This window comes from Marmota monax, unplaced genomic scaffold (genome assembly GCF_021218885.2).
Source record: "Marmota monax isolate L192 unplaced genomic scaffold, Marmota_monax_Labrador192_F-V1.1 WCK01_AAM20220418_F8-fsc00345, whole genome shotgun sequence".
Taxonomy (NCBI): Eukaryota; Metazoa; Chordata; class Mammalia; order Rodentia; family Sciuridae; genus Marmota; species Marmota monax.
Window position 1 is genome coordinate 940,631 of NW_026694478.1, and position 20,905 is coordinate 961,535.

At 36.3% G+C, this 20,905-nt stretch overlaps 1 protein-coding gene across 1 annotated transcript in view; it reads right to left on the reverse strand.

The window, feature by feature from the left end:
- Positions 1 to 2,409: 2,409 nt before the first annotated feature.
- Mtnr1a (melatonin receptor 1A) overlaps positions 2,410 to 20,905 on the reverse strand; it is a 35,082-nt gene continuing 16,586 nt past the window's right edge. Inside the window, exon 2 of the mRNA XM_046419025.2 lies at positions 2,410 to 6,739. Coding sequence (XP_046274981.1) covers positions 5,871 to 6,739 — 869 coding nt within the window. The 3' untranslated portion in view covers positions 2,410 to 5,870. The remainder of the gene's footprint in view (positions 6,740 to 20,905) is intronic.

Consider the following 20,905-nt stretch of genomic DNA (forward strand, 5'->3'; position numbering starts at 1 on the left):
ACATTCCTAAGTAATCTATAGGTTAAAAAAAATACTATGTAAATAGAAATATTTTTATTAAGTTCTAATGAACATTCCATATATCAAAACTTATAAGTATAGCTAAAACTATGCTTAGAGGAAGATAGTAATGAATTTAAAATTAATAAAATATATTGATAGGAAAGAAAAGCTTAAAAAAATCTATAATTTAAGCATTCATTTCAAAAATTTAGACACAGAGGAGCAAACTGAACTCCTTTCTCTAAAATGCAAAGAAATAGCAAAACCAGGAGCAGAAATAAATGAAACAATAAGCAAATATATTACAAAGAAAATCAACAAAGTCAAAAGGTGTTTTTTTAGGGAAAAGAGAAATTATAGATTTGATAAACCCCTGCAATAATGATCAAGAAACAAAAAGGCACAGATTAACAAAATCAGGAATGAAAAATGGGTAGCAATATATACCCTATGGGCATTAAAAAATAATGCTAAGGTGTAAGAATAGCACCTTGGTAATTTCATGAATTAGATTAAATGGATTCATTCTAATGAAAATACTACTTTAAAAAATCCTAACACATGAACATACATGAACATTACTGGATGATTCTATATATTTTGAAAAATGTAAATATTATCATTATTATTCCTACAATTGAAAACAGTCCCAGAGGGCTTCATTGGTGAATTCTGCCACACATTTAAAGAAAACTGACATTAACCTCACATAACCTACTGCAGAGAATAAAAAAAAAGAGAACATTGCCAATACACTTTGTGAGGTCATGAAGTCAGCATAAACTTGATACCAAACCTAAAGAGATCATTCTAGAAAAGAAAAACAATGGAACTATCTTTTTCAAGAGCATAGATGCAAATAGGCTAAAAATACAGTAACAAACTTAAGTTCTAGAATGTGAAAAAGTCCAACTTGGTTATATCATAGGAAAGTTAACTACATATTTGAAAATCCATCATTACAATGAACAGAATAAAGGAGAAAATCTACATAGTCATTTTAAAATCTAATTATGGTTAAGAAAGAAATTTAGCAAACTTTGAAAGAGTGGGGTCCCTCCTTTATCTAATATGGAAAATCTACAACAATGTCTTCAAGAATACCCACAGCAAACTTTATTCCTACTGGTGAAATGTTAACACCTGTTTAGTGATTGGAAATGACACAAAAATGCCTTTATGACCACTCCATTTCATGTTGCAATGGAAAGTCCAGTGTCATGAGACAATAAAGAAAAAGCATAAATAAAAGTTTTCTGTCAGGCAAAAAAAAAAAAAAGAAGCATAAAAATTTAAAATATAAAACCATCATCCAAGATAATATAAATGTACTTATAATAAAAAAGAATCTAAATATGTGAATTTTAAATTTACTTTCAAAATACAAAATATAAAAATCCATTATTTTTCTATATTCTAGAAACAAATGATTAGAAGATGAAATTTTATAATATCATAACATTACTTGAAACATATAATATCTATGAATAAATATATGAATAATTTTTTGGTTTTGGATTTGAGACAGGATCTTGCTGCGCTGCCCAGATTGGTCTCAAATTTGCAGGCTCATCGTCATGCTTCAACTTCCCAAGTAGCTGAGATTACAGGAACACATCATTTTGCCTATCATAAATAATCTCTAATATTTTTTTTTTGTTTTTAGTTGTAGTTGGACACAATAACTTTGTTTTATTTATTCATTTTTATGTGGTGCTGAGGATCAAACCCAGGGCCTTGCACACGTTAGGCGAGCACTCTACCACTGAGCCACAACCCCAACTCTAATCTCTAATCTCATATTCAGGGAAAAAATAGATATTACCAAATGAAAGGTAATATGATGATATGTATCATAAGACTTAGCATTAAGATGACAGTTTGCTTCAAATCAGTCTATTAGAAGAAATGCAATACCAGTTGTTTAGGAAAAACTGTCCAAAACAGGAAATTGGAAAAAAAAAAAGATAACTGTGGAACTTTAAATATCATGCTAGAACATTTTTCAATAAGCTGAAGTCATCTGACTTTTAATTAAATTAGACATGTTTAAACTGGTAAGTTTGTTGTTATTTTTGGTTTGTTCTAAATGAGAATCTTAAAGTTGACAATTTTATTGCTTCATAGATCATTAATGTGATGTGTATTTAATGTAACAATCTTACTTCCATATTCCTTTCTCCAGTGACTATTTAAGTCTTAGTTCTTCATTTCATCTTTGAATGGTCCCTGTCACTCTTCAGGTCTTCTCATTAATGAATTAAATGAAGCTTAACTACAAGTTTCCTATATATTTGTCTGAGAATTAGGACTAAACAATTGAGAATGATAATCTTACTTTAGAGAGGTCCCACTGATAAGTGTTGGATCAAGATCCTTGACACCATGTCTTTTGGGATTCTTTGTTTCCCTGTCCTTCTCTTACTACTGAGTGCAGCAAAAACTAGGTTCTACTTAGGGTTCTCATGTATCAAAGTCAGATGGTCATTTATACGTCTGTGTTCTCAATAAGATGTTGTTGTCTTTAAATGTTAGGAAGAGAAAAGAGGTTTCCAAAGGATATGACTTCATACAGTTGGAAGCTGGTTATTCCTCCAGGAATGGTAGTTTATGAAAAATAAAGGTGTCCAATATTTCCTAAATTTTTAACGAACTCAGGAGCTCATGGTTCAGTCTCTTCTCTTCTGCTAACTCTAGTAGATCATTAACAGGACAATTTTCAATGAATCTCATCTTTGTGGTCTGTAAAATGAGAGAAATAGCTTGAACCTACCCTTTAAGTTCCCTTTAATGATTTTATGACAAAGGTCAAGATAATAGGCTGTCTTTCCCCCAATTAAATTCTAAAAATGAAAGGAGTCCATCCTGTGCATGTGTACTGAGCAAGAAATAATGCTTTCTGGGGGGAAAAAAAAGAAGAGAAACACATTTGATAAATAGTGCAATAAGTCTGTATTTGGAATAGAACATAGGTTGTTGGTTGCATATATCAAGGTGGGGCAAACAAAGTTCAGTTGAACTCAGTTCCCTTCCATGATGAACATGAATATATGAATATGTATGATATAGATGCATGATAGATGAACACATGTGAATAACTGAGTCATTGAAACTCTGCTGAGAAAAATGCCAAAACCAGAAAAATAAGCTTATTTTCCATAAACGGGTACACATCTTAAGTAATTATCAAACCACTTTTCATTCTTAACCAAAGTTTAATTCCCCCAAATAACATAAAAATTGGACATCTTGAAAATCGTAAGAAATCATACTCACCTTCATATATACACATGCACATGTATACCTACATAATTTATCAAAACAATATATACAAGTAAAATCCCCATTGAAGTTCATCCTTGGCAGTAACAAGGTACATACATGGTAAAAAGAAGTAAAATAATACAAGTATATTCTATCATGGCTTTATTTTCAAAAATATAAAATTAAACTGTCTTTTGGAAAAACAGACTTCCTACAGTTTTATACACATTTATACCCAGGCTGCAAGAAAATAGTGACAAGCAGAAAATAATGTCAGGACTGAGGTTAACATCTTATATTTAACTACTTTGAATTGTGTAAACATTGTCTATGCAAACATTTATTCTGTAGCTCAGTAGTCACAGAGTTAATGAAGGAATTATAGCTCTCTAGGCAGAAATTCTATCAGCTCTTTTACTGGGTAAACCAAATAGCCAAACTGATTCTTACTCCCACATCCCAAGCATGGAGGCTTATTTAGTATTTATTAGGATGGCGCTCAGTGAATCATCACTTGCCCCTTTGCACACCAAAATTCAAGAGTTCTCCAAAGTGTTGAACATCATAGAAACTGAAAATAACATTCATTTTATTTTATTCCAAACTGGATATGTTTGCATCGCACACTGCAAAGTAACAGTTCTGCTAGCCATTAGAGAACCAGGCTACCTCAAGAAAAGAAAGGCCCAGTGTCTAATCTCTAGATGAAATAGCAATCAACTGGGTTTTCAATGGGCATATGAATCATAAACCTGTAATCAGAATGAAGAAATGTGTCCTCATCATAAAGGAATACAGCATAGTCTTATTACTACTGATATAACACACACCTAAATCATCTTTTGACTTTTCAGAGCCATCGAAGCTGTTCTTATTTCCTCAGAGCTAACCAGCCTGTGCACACGGTATACACGCCAACACACGTGCACAATCATACACAGGCACTTTCTCCCCATGGTAAACTCTATAATATACAAAAAATTCCTAAGTGGTTATTTCTATTAACTTAAAATGTCTGCTTCAGAGATAGAAAATAGAATAACATATGATTAAGGTTTGTGCTTCTAAAATCATTCTGTTTCTATATTCATGTGTGATTGCTTTTCCATACCTAAATTCAATTTTTTCCTCAGCACTATGAAGCAAGGTGATTGCACAATGACTCCATTATCCTTCTGGTGACAGATAAGCATAAGCTGAACCCAATTAGGGCATGTCCCAACATTTTAGAAATTTGATGGCCAGAGCATTCTCCTGGTACTAGCTTAGTTTGTCATTAAATTTTTACCCCACTTGTTATTGTTACATTATGGATATACTAAAACTTTGGTTAAATATCTGTCCCTTTTGGCCTTTTCCTATATTTTACAAATTTAGTTTATGTTCACTCTTTGGTCTTCTAAAAGGGCTTCAGTAAAATAAGTACTCATCATTAACATAAATATTGAACAGCACTAAAATAACTTTGTTATTCTCTAAATTTTTACCCGTACACTGTCATAGGAGATTTCCCAAAACCTGTAATCAATATTGCAAAGCTGGTTTTACATTGAATTGTACATGATTTTTTCCCAAATGAAGATGATTTATTTTCAAGCATAAAGAAAAGCATAGAGAAAAGTAGAGGGGACTGGTGGCGCAAGCCTGTCATCCCTGCTACCCAAGAGACTGAGGCAAGAGGAACGCAAGTTCATGGCCAGCCTCAGTAACTTAGCCAGACCCTGTATGTTATTTTTAAAATACAAATGGCTAGGTGGGGGTGGCTCAGTATGGTGGTGGTAAATGGTTGTTGCCACTGCCACTCAGTCATTCTGTAATGAGTCACTCCTCTCACTTCTCCTTTTTGTTCCATTTACTCACTTATAAATCAAATGTTTTTTTTCATTTCCCCATTAGAAATATTTTAACAAGTGAGGGGGAAAGTAATTTTACTCATCCCTCAAAATCCTTGAGCCCCCAAGAATATAAAAATTTGTAGACCCTTATATAAAATGATACAGTATTTGCATATGACCTATACATATCTTCACATTTACAGTGTTTTGAATCATCTGCAGATTACTTATAAAACCCATAGCAAGGTAAATGCTATGCAAATGGCTATTATACTACATTCTTCAGGGAGGAAAAAGAATAAAAGTACATACAAAAGTACATACAAATAAAAATAAAAGTACATACAAAAGTTCAGTACAGATGCAATGTTTTTCTAAATATTTTCAATTCATGGTTGACTGAATCCAAGGATGAAGAACCCACAGAAAATGAGGGATAACTGTACTGCATTTGTGAAACCTATTTACGGTAAAATAAATGTTTTAACAGTATTTCTTCCCTTAAATTCATCCAGTATTTTACTTTAACCCCCTACTCCTGAAACATACTCTTCAATTAACATGATTCTCTGTATGTTCTGGATTTCTCTTGATAAGCAGAATTAGACACTTTGCTCCAGGGCACACTAGCTCAGAAACTTCGGGTAACCTCTTAAGAGCTTCCTTTTCTCAACTACTGTTTTCAAGACATCCATCCAGAGCAAAGCAGACATGAAAAGGAGTATGGTCTGAGCAGTATGGACATCGTGCCAGAAATGTTTTGCTTTTCTAAACAGAGTCCACTTGGATTAAATTCTTGTTGGCTATTAATGGAGAGGGTTTACATTTAATCTTATCTGCTACATCATTCGAGCTATCTACAAAGAACATCTTGGCTGTACACAGTGAAACTATAATTCTTCTGTATTCCTTTCTGAAATTTTGGTTCAGTAGTCCATATATAATTGCATTGAGGCAGCTGTTGAAATATGCCATGTAGTAACTAGCCACAAACAGCCACTCGGGTATCCTGGGCACCATGCTGGCAGGGTCTGTGGCCACAACAAGACCAATGAAGTTGAGAGGAGCCCAGCAAATTGCAAAAAGTACGAAAACCACAAACATGGTGACAAAGTTCCGGAAGTCCTGTGGTTTCAGTTTGGGTTTGTTGTCAGATTTCACCCTCCGTCTGACCTGAAGAACCAGGATCCATATTCTTAGGTAACAGAAGATGACGATGACCATCGGAACTATGAAGTGGAAAACCACCACAGCTATAGTGTAGGCTGAACTGACAGACTGTGAAAACGTACAGGAATAGATCCTTGGGTCATACTGGAGTGTTTCCGTTCTCAAGTTGGGCACAATTGCCACTAGTGTCAGCATCCATATCAGGAACACGTAGCAGAGGGAATTCTTGTTACTGTACAGCTTGTCGTACTTGAGACTGTGGCAGATGTAGCAGTAGCGATTAATGGCGATCCCAGTGATATTGAATATGGAGCCAATGACACTCAAGCCCATCAGGAAACCACTAATTTGACAGTGCAGAGATCCCAGGTTCCAGCCATTGTTAAATATCGATGTCAGCACCAAGGGGTATGGATAAATGGCTACCACCAGGTCTGCAACTGCTAGGCTCACCACAAATATATTTCCTAAAAGAGAGAGATTTATAAAATATAAGTCAATACCAGTATTGCAGGAGTTGTAGTTTCTTCTTTTCATAATTAAAGAGCTGGTTAATATTTCCACAACTTGGTTGATCTGACATCATAGCTACTGTCCACACTATAAATGAAGTAGAGGCCATTTTCACCAGGAAGTAAGCCTGTTGTCACTCCTGTAAAATCAAGTCCCCTCTTCATAACTTTCCATGTTACCACAACAAGGTATATTCTATATCCCAGACTGTTGTCTTTAAAACTAGTTCCTCTTTTTTTAAAAAAAAGTCCCAAGTTTATTATATCTGTATTGCTTCTTTTGCTTTGGAACCATCTATATTAACTGAGAAATCTCATATTTTGTTATTCTCAAGTCAGCTGTGATTTCTTTAAATTCCAGGTCTTCTATCCTCTTTAGTTCTTCAACAGTTCTCAAATGAACTGCTAGCTTCTGTTGTTGAGAGCAATGGATCTTTGTCCACAGCACAACAAATTAAGGCAGAAAGGACTCTGTCACCTGTCTGGAGTAGAACACCAGCCTCATGCCTACCAGCTATGTAACTGGGACAAATTACTTCACCTTGCCAAGCTGAGAGAGGGGATAACGATAGCATCTTCTGCATAACACTGTAGAAAGCATTAAATGAGGCAAAAAATCTCTGTCAAGTAAAATGGTGTTCATATTCTACAACTCGCTCTTCTCAAATCAAAAGAAAAGGCAAAATTTCTCTTTTATAAAGCACTTAAGGTACAAGAATTAAACTCTAAATATTCTAGATAAGTTATAATTTTCTATATCAGTGTAATAATTAAACACATTTTTAATGCAGAAAAATAACTCAAATTTCATAAGATGTTCTACAAAGTATGTTCTTTTCTTTTGTGGCATTTTTTTTCTTTTTCTTTTTGTAGTGCTAGTAATCGAACCCAGGGCCTCAATGTATGCTAAGCAAATGTTCCACCACTGAGCTACCCAGACCCACTTCTGTGACTTTTTGTTTTAATCTTTGTTTCTTACTATTCCTTCTGCCTCAAATGACTCTGCTCCATCTTTTAAAATGCCACCCATTTTTCTATGTCCATCCTAAATGGAGAAGACCAAAGGCCTTTGCTTATTTGACCAATCAGAAGTAAGCATTTCCTTCTTGAAAGGCTCCTAAGTCACTTTATACCACTTTTAGTGTGGATTAAATTGTAATAAATTCTGTTCAATAAAAATTTATTAAATGCATACACTAGATGCTAGGGAAACAGGAATGAAGAGACAGGAAAACTCAGAAAAACAAAAGCACATAGTCAGAAGCACCAGAGTATGTAACAGTAAGAGGAAATGAGGAGGTTGTTAGACAGGGATGAGAAGGGGCATTCTAGAACCTTCTACAGATGCAAATATTTAGATGTCTATTTATAAACTTTGCTTTCCTACACTCCTCGACTGTAGCCCCTTAGGTTACATCCGTCTTCCTCATTTTTATGTCTTACTCTCTAGTACAATGACTTTTGCTCATGTTTGATGATGTAATTAATTTGTCACTTCCCAACATTTGAAATAAAATAGTCTCTGTACTTTATGTTTCTAATTCACTAATTTTATTCCCCCAAGAAATTGTTACCAAAAAACATGAAGTAAAACAGCAGTCATGAAATGATACAAGAAAAGCAAAGCTTGCATCATTTATGAATTTCAGATAAACTGTTATAAAGCAAATTACTTAAAAAATGGTTATATTGGGGCTGAGGATATAGTTCAGTTGGTAGACTGCTTGCCTTGCATGTATAAGGCCCTGGGTTTGATCCCCAGCGCGTGCGCGCGTCTGTGCGCGCACAAACACACATACACACACTCACACAAATTGGTTTTACAGTTCAAGTTAAAGGTGATGGAAAACTAATTTTTCCCACAAATACATTTCAATTACCAATGTAATATTTAAATTCCAAAGTCAGTATATGTTAATGAATTTTAACTGAAATTATTTAACACTTGAAAAATACGAACAATATGTGAAATTCAACTACAAATTAAAATGTCATCAAAACAATACCCTAGAATGTCACAATGACAAACTGGCTTAATACAGATTTATTTTTAAGGAACTTAAAATCATCTTTTATGGCTTTCATTCTGTGCTCCATTTATTTTATAGCAATTATGCTTCATTACTGTTCAAGTAATTATATTAATTAAATTGTTGGTTTCATTTTCTTTGAATTAATTTCATCTTACAAATGTTTGGAGAAAAAACTTAAGTTACAAACTGTATGGAGATGTAGATATCAGGTAGCTTAGCTTGAAAAGTTATCACATCTGCTCATTTTGTAAGGTGTGAGTGTTGGGCGGGGAGGATGGAAAAGGAACTTTTTTCATTTAACTCATTCATTCTTGCAATTAAATCAATCATAATTACTCACACCAGAAGGTCATGTATTCTATTCTCAGTTCTGTGCTACTCCAGAAATTAGCAATCTACCCATTTTTACAGATATCAAAGACTTTATACACCAACATAGTAATGAATTCTGAAGTTTAATATCTGTCGATGGTTAAAAATTTCTTTTTCGTTGTCCTCACTGTGGAGGAATTCTGGAATTATCCAGTTGTTATGGTGTAGATGTGGTAGCCCCTGAAAGTTCACATGTGAGAAAATGCAAGAAGGTTTGGAGGAGAAATGATTGGATTATAGCCTTAGCCTGATCAGTGAATTAATCCCTGATAGGATTAACTGAAGTGGTGAGGGTGGTTGGGGAGATGGGAACTGGGGCGTGGCTTTGGGGTATATGTTTCTATCTGGTTTGTGGAGTCTCTCTCTTTGCCTTCTGATCTCATGTGAGCTGCTTCCTTCTGTCACACACTCCACCATGATTCAGCCTCACCTCAAGCCCCAAGGAATGGAGCTGGCCTTCTATGAACTAAAACCTGTGAGCTCTCAAATAAACTCCTCCTCCCCTATAGCTGTACTGGTCAGATTCTGTAGTCAGAGCAGCGAAATAGCTGACTAAAACACCAGTCAAAATTGAAAGGTATATACTACTAGTGACCATCTTGTACATTCCTACTTAGAGACAAGAAAAGCAGAAATACTGAGTTACATTAGATGAAGTCACAAAACTAGTGAGAACTGAGGGTACAACATTGCTTCTTTGTTAGTTTTGCAGAGTGTATTTCCCTAAAGAAGTTCCTGTGCTCCTACAGAGATCCAAGGATTATGGCCTCTACAGGCATCATTCTTTAAAAGCTAGATCTAGAAAATTACAGAGATGATGGGGGGAAGAGAAACCACTTCGAGGTCACTTTACTAGGAACAGGAAAAAATACAGCCTCACAATGATTAAATGCACAAACTATAAAAATGCAGAGTAGTATTTTTATAATAAATAAAATTTTAAATTAGAAACAAAATATAGCCCAGATATGCAGAAATGAAGAGACAACTACAGAGCTGCCTTGTCTAAATGCCTCCCACAGAACTAGTCCTGTGACTTCCCTCTGAATGGTCCCACTGGCAGTGCTCTCTACTTGTGACAATGACTTCTTCACCTTCTCCTATCTCCCCACAGCCCATGTCATCAAATTCACCAGGGCAGTGCCGGTCCTAGATGTCACCCTGCTGCCACCACCACCTTAAACAGTATCTGGCACTGAGTTACATATAGTGAGTTCATTTTGTGTTGACATAGCAAGGCTAAAAAGACACTTCCTTGTATAGCTCCAGGTTGGTATTCCCCACAAGAGACAATTTGCCACAAGATTTTATTAAAAAGTGAAAATGAAGTGGTCGCCATATTCTCTTTACACTCATAAGTTTTTCATAAAGCATGGGGTGCCACAGCAGCTCTGGCACTTGAGTCTCATCTACTGGCCTCTGGTGATGGTTGAGGGGCAGTGGCATGTCCATAGCTTCTCCAGATTCTGCTGAACTCCACTTGGATAAACTGGGAGACTGACCCACTGAGGTGAGTTCAGTTCATCTTCTTGGGTTCCAGCCATTCCTCCAAAGTTCTGGTTCCCTGTGACCCCTCTTGACATCTATCTTGCCATCTCAGCTGCCTTTTCTGTGGACTTTAGGCTCCAAAACCAGAATTAGAAGCAATAGCCCTAATAAATTACTTTATCAATTCCCACAAAATCTGAAGATTTTGCTTCTTGAATTGACTAAATCTTGATTGATGCAGAATTTGGAGGTGGAAGTGAACTAAAAGAACCTTAAAGATGATTAAACTGTATTGGTTCTGAGTTCTATGACAGGACCAGACTGAAAGTATTAAAAACCCTATTTCCAGTAGCAAAAGAGGACACTGGTAGTTCATGACATTCAGTAGCAATAGTTACATAAATTGTCACCTGTATCATCTTCTAAGGTAAAGAAAAAGTTGCTGTATTGCCCTGTTACCTGCTCAAGAAAAATAGAAAAAAACTACATATACCCCCTTTTGACATACTACATAAACCCATGTACTGAGTAACCCCGAACCTGACAGGTTTTAGTGGAGCAAGAAAAAGCTATGAAAGGCTACTCTGCCACTTGATCCATCATATCCAATAGCTCTAGTCTAAAGGTACCCCCACAAATTCCTATCTTGAAATTTAATCACCAATATGATAGTATTGAGGTGAGGCTTTGAGGAAGTGATTAAGTCATGAGGATGGGCCTTATAAAACAGGTATGGAGGGGTGTTCATCCATTCTACCCCTTCCACCATAGAAGGATGCAGCATATGTCCCCTCTAAAGGATGCATCGAGAAGGCATCTTATTGGAAGAAGAGAAGAGTCCTCGACAGACACCAATTTGCCTGCCAATTTTTTGATCTTGTACTTCCTGGTCTCCAGATCTATGAAAAATAAATGTTAATTATTTATAATTATCCAGTCTAAGGTGTTTTGTTGAAGCAGCATGAGTTAACTAAGATACCGATAGTACTTGAATTATTTTCGGTAGATCATGAGACTGTAGGGAGGCTTCAGCAGGCACATATAAGTGATTTATGACACAGACTCAGGATTTTCTTCAAAATCCTGAATCAATACATACTGTCCTCTGCAGATAAGTATGCGCTTTTGAGACAGAGTTGACTTGCTACTCAGTAGAGTCTTAACACTTGACCATGAAAAACTAAGTGACCATGTGATTTGAAAGGTCCCTTTTTGACAGGTGTTTTCTGACCCACCACATCATAAGATTCTACATGCACAGCATCAAACAGAAGTAGTATGTATTTATGGTTCAAGCAGGTCCCGGAAGGCAAAGTAGGTTACACAGATACCCATGTCCCATATTCCTGCCACAAAACCCCCTTCTCTCAGTGTGTACCTATGGCTTCATGGGGATTTCCCTTTGACCAGTTAAATAAGAAATAAAGAATTTCTGGCCTAGTTTACAAATAGTTCTTCATTATATACTGGCACTCCTGAAACTGAATGGTTGTAGCACTGCAGACCAAATCCAGAGTTGCTTTCAAGGACAAGAGTGAAGGAAAACACTCCTAGTAAACAGAACTTTGAGTGGTGCTTCAAATTGAATTTCAGAGTGGTCATTCATTCTTACTGGAGGGAGATATGGCCACAGACTACATTGATTCATAATGGCTAGTGGTACAGCTATATGGTCAAGAACTTGGAAGAAAGGGGATTAGAAAATCAGTGGCAAAGAGATTTTGAAACCTCTCAGCATGGTCATTTAGTATGAAGATGTTTGTATCCCGTATGAATGTTCAACAGAGGGGAGCTCAATGATGCAACTTGTGGACATCAGTTAATCCTTAGCCATGACTGTCCTTGACCAATGGGCTCAAAATTATTACAGAAGCAAGAATGGAAGTTATTCATGGGCTCAGCAACATAGTTAGTAAAGATCAATACATGAATATTGATCTGGCAATAGCCACTATTGTATTGATGAATGTTCAACCAACATTGGAGAGCAACATTAATATGGTTCCATTTCCTAGAAAAATCAGTCAATCACTTGTAGTAGACTGACATAAGACCACTCCCATCATCAAAAGGGGGAGCACACTGTTCTGACTGGAACAGAAGCTCACTCTGGACATGAAGTTGCCTTTCTTACCCTTTAATACCTTTAATTCGTCTACCAACCTAACATCCATGTACTTAAAGGGTCCTTTGTTCACCATGATGGTATTCCTCCCAGCATTCCTTCTGACTAAGAAATTAACTTTAAAACAAATGGAGTATAACAATGGGGTCGTGCTTCTGGAAGTCATAGGACTTTCCATGTTTCCCATCTTAGAACAGCTGACTGATAAATTAGTGGAGTGGTTTTAAAGATTCTGTTTCACCATCACTGGGTTAGAGTCTAGGGTACCACACCCCAGGATATGGTATGTGCCTTTAAAAAGTGACTAACATAGAGTGTTGCTTATCCCATAGTCAGGATTCACGAATCAGAAAATCAAGGCTGGAAATGGATTTTCCTTTTACAAGTACACTAGCAAAAGGCTCCCAGTCCCCTGGCCCTGAAACTAGGGGGTTTTGTTTGGTTGGTTGGTTTGTGTTTAGTTTTTTTTTTTGTTTGTTTGTTTTGTTTTTGTTTTTTGTTTTTTGTTTTTTGTTTTTGTTTTTTTTTTTTTTTGGTCTAAAGGAGGAAATGCTTCCATCAGGAGACATACCAATGATTTCATTAAGCTGGAAGTCAGGACTGCCACCCGGCTACTTTGGGCTCCTCACGTAATTAATTAATTTAAAAAGAAAGGAATTACTATCCTGACCAGGGTGATTAGTCTGGATTATCAAGAGTAAATCAGGTTGTTATTATACAATAAGAGCAAGGAATTATGTCTTGAATGCAAGAAATCCCTATAATGTCTTATTACTCCCATGCCCTGTGATTAAAGTCAATAGAAAACTGAAATAACCCAATTATAGGCAGGTATATGAATATGCCAGAGCTTTATGAATAAAGGTTTTAGCTACTTGAACAGGCAAGAAACCACAATGAGTGGAAGGCAGAGGGAATGGGGGATGGAAAAGGTAATTATAAATACCCATTATGACCATGTGACCAGCTGCAGAGATGAAGATTAAAATAATATCGACATTTCTCCTTTTCCATGATTAAATAAATGGTGAATCTTTTCTCCTCCTTTTCTCCTCCACTATTATTTCCATCTAATATGATTAGAAGTGAACCATATATTTCAGTATTTAGACTACAGTATGTAAAATGTGGAATGTGACTCAGCAAGACAAATAATGAAAATCATGTAAAGGTGGACAAAAAGACTATATTGTCTTTTTGAGAAAAGGGTTAATGTATTTTCACTTTTATGTTAATAAAATAACATTGCATTATGTTATATAAAAACATAACTTTGATGTTTTCTTTACTTGGATATATGTCAAGATGTCAAGGGGTGAACTGCATTGGATTTGTACTGTGTTAACTTGCTAAAATTGATCCCCAGAATTCCCTTTCTTGCACAGAGATGGACTAGCATCATCCACAAAAGAATTTTGCATAAGATTCAGGAGGTGGAAATGTCCAGAGAATTCAAGAAAGGAACTAGATATTACAGCAGCTCGTCATTAACTAGTAAAAGTCTTAGGCAAATGCTTTAAAAATGACCTATTATTGAGCTAAACTATAGAACCAACCTAGATGCCCTTCAACAGATGAATGAATAAAGAAACTGTGGTATATATACACAATGGAATATTATTCAGCCTTAAGAAGAATGAAATTATGGCATTTGCCAGTAAATGGATGGAACTGGAGAATATTATGCTAAGTGAAATAAGCCAATCCCAAAGAACCAAAGACCAAATGTTTTCTCTGATATGTGGATGCTAATTCACAATAAGGGCTGGGAGAGAAGAGAGGTATTTTGGACTAGATGAAGGGGAGTGAAGGGAGGGGAGGGGAAAGAGAGGTAGGAGTGATAGTAGCATTACCCATGTGCATACACAACTATATGACCTGTGCTCTATATCATGTAAAACCAGATGAATGAGAAGTTATACTCCATTTATGTTTGATGTGTCAAAATACATTATGTCATGTGTAACTAGTTTAAAACAAATAAAAATATATAATCAATCAATAAATAAAAGATGGGCCATGTTACTCTGAATCACTTTGTTTTTATGTGAATTATTAAGAAATTTGTCACCCTGACATAGCAAAGTTTGGGCCTTGAATTTAAGGTTTTCATCAACGTTGTTTCTATGGCACTAGGCATCTTGTTCTAATTTGATAAAATAATTGAAACTCTGCAATGATGAAACCTAAGGATGATTAATTTCCTTCTGTGTGCTCTCTTCAACATACTGACTACAGGAACCCATTACTAAATATGCTTGGTCTTTAGCCTGCTTCAGCATAACCTCTTTGCTCCATAGGCCTGCAGTAGATGCTGCTAGTGCCTGTCCCAGGTCCCCTTTTCCAAGCTGAGGCACTTATCCACAAGGTTTCTGAGTGCTGGGTGCTTCCATTTGGCTTCTACACCCCTCTCCAGAGATTGCCCTTGGTGACCAATCCAATGGCTAACTCTGGAATACAGAAGGCCAGTTACCTTGCCTCAAGTAATGGCAATTTTTCAGATGGATTTATGTCCAGAGACCCCAACTTTTGGATAAAGCCAAGTCTAGGTTTTATCTTAAGTTCCATTCTTGTTTGTCTTTTCATCTCTGCCCTACTTTGCTTTCCTCACTGCTTATAAGCTCCTCTTGAGAGTAGACCTCAACAGCCTGAGAGCCAAGTCTGTCTCAGGTTCTGTTTCTAGAAATTTTAACATAGATCTTGTTGGACATGGTGGAGCATGCCTGTAATCTTAGGTACTCAGGAAGCTGAAGTAGGAGGATCCCAAGTTTGAAGCCAGCCTGGGCAACTGAGCAAAATCCTTTTTCAAAATAAAATGTTTTAAAAAGGTGGTGGGGGGCAGGTTCTGGGAAAGTACCTCAGTGGTTCTGCACTTGCCTAGCATTTACAAGACCCTTGGTTCTATTCCAATACCACAAGGAAAAAAAAAAAAAGGAGAGACCTTCAACTCTTTGATGAAATCAGGTGGTTTTCTAAGGAGATCATGGGCTGGGCTTCCTGGTAGAAAAGGAGGAACTAGTTACTATGATACCTAACAGAAACAAAGCTTACTGAGAAGATACCAGTTCTAAAGGTTTCCCAGCAATGCTCTTCAATCTCTTTATCCTCACTGTGTGTGGATATATTTCCAATCAAAGCAACACAAAACCACACACATTTGCATAAGAGTCTGTCTCCCTCCAAAGGGCTCAGATCCTGGGGTGTAGGTCTGAATATTTACATTATCATTGTGAGCACAGAACTTGGCAGATGGTAGGTGCTCAAGAACAGTCTGCTGGATGAATTAACTCTCCTAAGTCTCAAAGAGTCACCCATGCAGAAGCAGAAATTAGTTGCAATTTTGAGGACTGAACCCAGGGTCTCACATATGATAGGTTAAGCATTCTGTGACTGAGCTATACCCACTGACTGGCTGCTCTTTTGCTCTCATCTACCAGGATGTTGGTTTTCTCAATAGGTCCTATTCATTCCTTCATTCACTTATCCTGTACTTTATGTAGAAAGCAAGAGTAGTGACCCACTAAATTATTGTTTATAAGAATTAAACAAAAAAATAAAAAAACAACTACTTGAACTCATCAAAGTGATAAAGACCAGTTTTATTTGGGGAAAAAATGTACCTCAAACACTCTTGGAACCATGTTTCATTAGTTTTACATAGCAAATCCATGGATTCAGAGCTAAGAAGTCTGGTATAATAAAGAATCTATTTATAGAGACACCCCCCCTGAGCTCAGGTCCAGCCTTGATCTGACTGCGCTCACCTGCATGAGACCCTGGTACAGGGTAGACTTGGGTCCATCCCGCCACCAACAGACACCCAACAGAGCTCAGGCACCAGCACAGGACCGTATTCACCAACCTGTGTGGGACCCAAGCCCAGGATAGGTCCAAGTCTGCCACCCCACCCACCTGGGAGCCCAGGCCTAACCCTATTCCATCTTGGGACACTGCAGATATTGCCATAGCCTTCCCCATGCAGTAGCCACTACCTTTTGACAACAGACAGGGCCTAGAAGCAGCTGCATCTCGGAGCAGGCATTCCAAAGACAGTGTAAGGCCCAACCTTTCAGCCCCATCTCAAAAGACGTTGCATTCATCTTGGGGCACCTCCACTGCTATCTCAAGATACCTCCACTATTGCTGCCACCACCTTTAGTTGCAGTAGCATACATCAAGGGACACCTGCAGGGTCTGGAAGCCCAACATCAAGGTGAAGTACAGATAATCTTCACGGGTACTACAAGACTAAAGGATAGAAGCTGTAATATCTTGGATCCACTCTGCAAGAAAGGAAGACACATAGACAACATGAAAAAACAAGGGAGTAAAGTGCCCCAAACAAACCAGGATACTACAATAACAGAACCCATGGACAGTGTAGTTGATGAAATGTCAGAGAAGGAGTTCAGAATGTCATAATTAAAATGATCTGTGAATTAAAGAATGACCTAAATGAGCAAATACAGGCAAAAATTGATCATTCCAACAAAGAGATAAGAGAGCAAATACAAGTAGCAAAATATTACTTTAAGAAAGAGAGAATTTACAAAAACAAAACAAAACAAAACCCCCAAAAACCAGAAATCCCTGAAATGAAGAAAACAATAAACCAAATAAAAAACTCAATAGAAAGCATCACCAACAGACTAGATCACTTGGAAGAAAGAATGTCAGATAATGAAGACAAAGTATACAATCTGGAAAATAAAGTTGACCACACAGTGAAGACAGAAACCATGAACAGAACATCTGATAATTATGGGACAGCATCAAAAGACCAAATCTAAGAGTTATTGGGATAGAGAAAGGTACAGAGTTTCAAATCAAAGAAAGGCACAATCTCTTCACTGAGATAATATCAGAAAATTTCCCAAGCATTAAGAATGAATTGGAAAACCAATTACAAGAGGCTTACAGGACACCAAATGTACAAAATTACAACAGATCTACACCAAGACACATTATAATGAAAATGCCTAGCATTCAGAATAAGGATAGAATCTTAAAGACCTCAATAGAGAGAAATCAGATCAGCAGATTTTTCAACCCAGACCCTCAAAGCCAGGAGATCCTGGAACAACATATACCAAGCTCTGAAAGAAAATGGATGCCAACCAAGAACCTTATATCCAGCAAAATTAAGCTTTAGATTTGATGATGAAATTAAAACTTTCCAGGATAAGCAAAAGTTAAAAGAATTTACAACTAGAAAGCCTGCACCACAGAACACCCTTGGCAAAATATTCTGTGAAGAAGAAATGAAAAATAATAATGAAAATCAGCACAAGGAGGTATTACACTACGGGAAAAACTAATCAAAGGAGAAACCAAGTCAAGTTAAATACCAAAAATGGCTGGGAATACAAATTATGTCTCAATAATATCCCTGAATGTTAATGGCTTAAACTCACCAATCAAAAGACATAGACTGGCAGATTGGATTAAACAAAAAAAGACCCCAAAATATGCTGCCTCCAAGAGACTCATCTCATAGGAAAAGACATCCAGAGACTAAAGGTGAAAGGTTGGGTAGCTTTTATTTTTTAAATCAAAGCACTCACATGAACTGCGGAAGCAAGCAGGGGATTCCATCCTCATGTGAAATAAAGTAGACTTCAAGCTAAAGTTAATCAAAAGGGATAAAGAAGGACACACATACTGCTCAAGGGAACCACACACCAACAGGACGTTACAGTTATAAATATATATAACCCAAACAGCGTAACATCAACATTTATCAACAAGCTCTTCTCAAGTTCAAGAGTCAAATAGACCACAGCACAATAATTTGGGGTGACTTTAGCACACGCCTTTCACCACTGGATACATCTTCCAAGCAAAAGCTGAACAAATAAACAATAGAACTCAATAATGCAACCAATAACTTAGACTTAACTGACATATATAGAAAATTTCATTCTTCAGCGAGTGAATACACATTCTCAGCAGCACATGGATCCTTCTCTAAAACAGACCATATATTATACCACAAAGCAAGTCTTGGCAAACACAAAAATGTAGAGATACTACCCTGCATTCTATCAGATCATAATAAAATTAAACTAGAAATCAATGATAAAATTAAAAATAAAAGCTACTCCAGCAACTGGAGACTAAATAATATGCTACTGAATGAACAATGGGCTGCAAAAGACATCAAAAAAAGAGATTAAAAAATTCTTAGAGGCAAATGAGAACACTGATACAATGTATTGACAAATCTGGGATACTATGCAGGCAGCACTAAGAGGAAAGTTCATTGCATGGAGTTCATTCCTTAAAAGAAGAAAAGGTCAACAAATAAATGACCTAACATCACATCTCAAAGCCCTAGAAAAAGAAGAACAAACCAACACCAAAATTAGTAGAAGCCAGGAAATAATTAAAAATCAGAGCTGAAATCAATGAAATTAAAACAAAAGAAACAATTGAAAAAAATGACAAAAAAAGTTGGTTCTTTGAAAAAATAAAGAACATTGACAAACCCTTGACCATGCTAATGAAGAGAAGGATAGAGAAAACTCAAATTACTAGCATACGTGATGAAAAAGGAAATATCACAATAGACACTACAGAAATATAGAAGATAATTAGAAATTATTTTGAAAATTTGTACTCCAATAAAATAGAAAATATTGAAGGCATTGAAAAATTTCTAGAGTCATATGATTTGCCCAAATTGAATCAGATGATATACACAATTTAGACAGATGAACTTCAAGCGATGAAATAGAAGATGCCATCAGAAGCCTACCAACCAAGAAAAGCCCAGGGCCAGAAGAATACACAGCTGAGTTCTAAAAGACGTTTAAAGAAGAACTAATATGAATACTCCTCAAATTATTTCATGAAATAGAAAAAGAGGATACACTTCCCATCTCATTCTATGAGGCCAATATCACCCTGATTCCAAAATCAGGCAAAGACACATCAAAGAAAGAAAACTTCAGCCCAATATCTCTAATGAACATAGATGTGAAAATTCTCAATAAAAATCTGGCAAGTAGAATACAAAAACATATCAAAAAGATCGTGCACCAGGATCAAGTGGGATTCATCCCAGGGATGCAAGGTTGGTTCAACATACGGAAATCAATAAATGTAATTTATCACATCAATAGACTCAAAGATAAGAATCATATGATCATCTCAATAGACACAGAAAAAGCATTTAACAAAATATAGCACCCCTTCATGTTCAAAACACTAGAAAAACTAGGGATAACAGGAACATATCTCAACATTGTAAAGGCTATCTATGCTAAGTTCCAGGCCAACATCATTCTAAATGGAGAAAAACTGAAAGCATTCCCTCTAAAAACTGGAAAAAGACAGGGATGCCCTCTTTCACCACTTCTATTAACACAGTTCTTGAAACACTGGCCAGAGCAATTAGTCAGATGAAAGAAATTAAAGGGATACACACAGGAAAAGAAGAACTCAAATTAACACTATTTGCTGATAATATAATTCTCTACCTAGAAGACCCAAAAAATTCCACCAGAAAACTTCTAGAATAAATGAATTCAACAAAGTAGCAGGATATAAAATCAATACCCATAAATCAAGGCATTTCTGTATATCAGTGACAAATCCTCTGAAAGGGAAAGTAGGAAAACTACCCCATTTACAACAATAGCCTCAAAAACAAAACAAACAAAAAAAAAAAACTTGGGAATCAACTTAACGAAAGGGGTGAAAGACCTCTACAATGAAAACAGACTGAAGGTGAAAGATTGGGTAGCTTTTTCTTTAACAGAACATTAAAGAAAGAAATTAAAGAAGACCTTAGAAGATGGAAAGATCTACCTGTTCTTGGATAGGCAGAATTAATATTGTCAAAATGACCATGCTACCAAAAACATTATACAGATTAAATGTAATTCCAATCAAAATCCCAATGACATTCCTTATAGAAACAGGAAAAGCAATCATGATATTCATCTGGAAAAATAAGAGACCCAGAATAGCTAAAGCAATCCTTAGCAAGAAGAGTGAAGCAGGTGGCATCAGTACACCAGAACTTAAACTATACTACAAAGCTATAATAACACAAACAGCATGATATTGATACCAAAATAGACTACTGGATCTGGATGA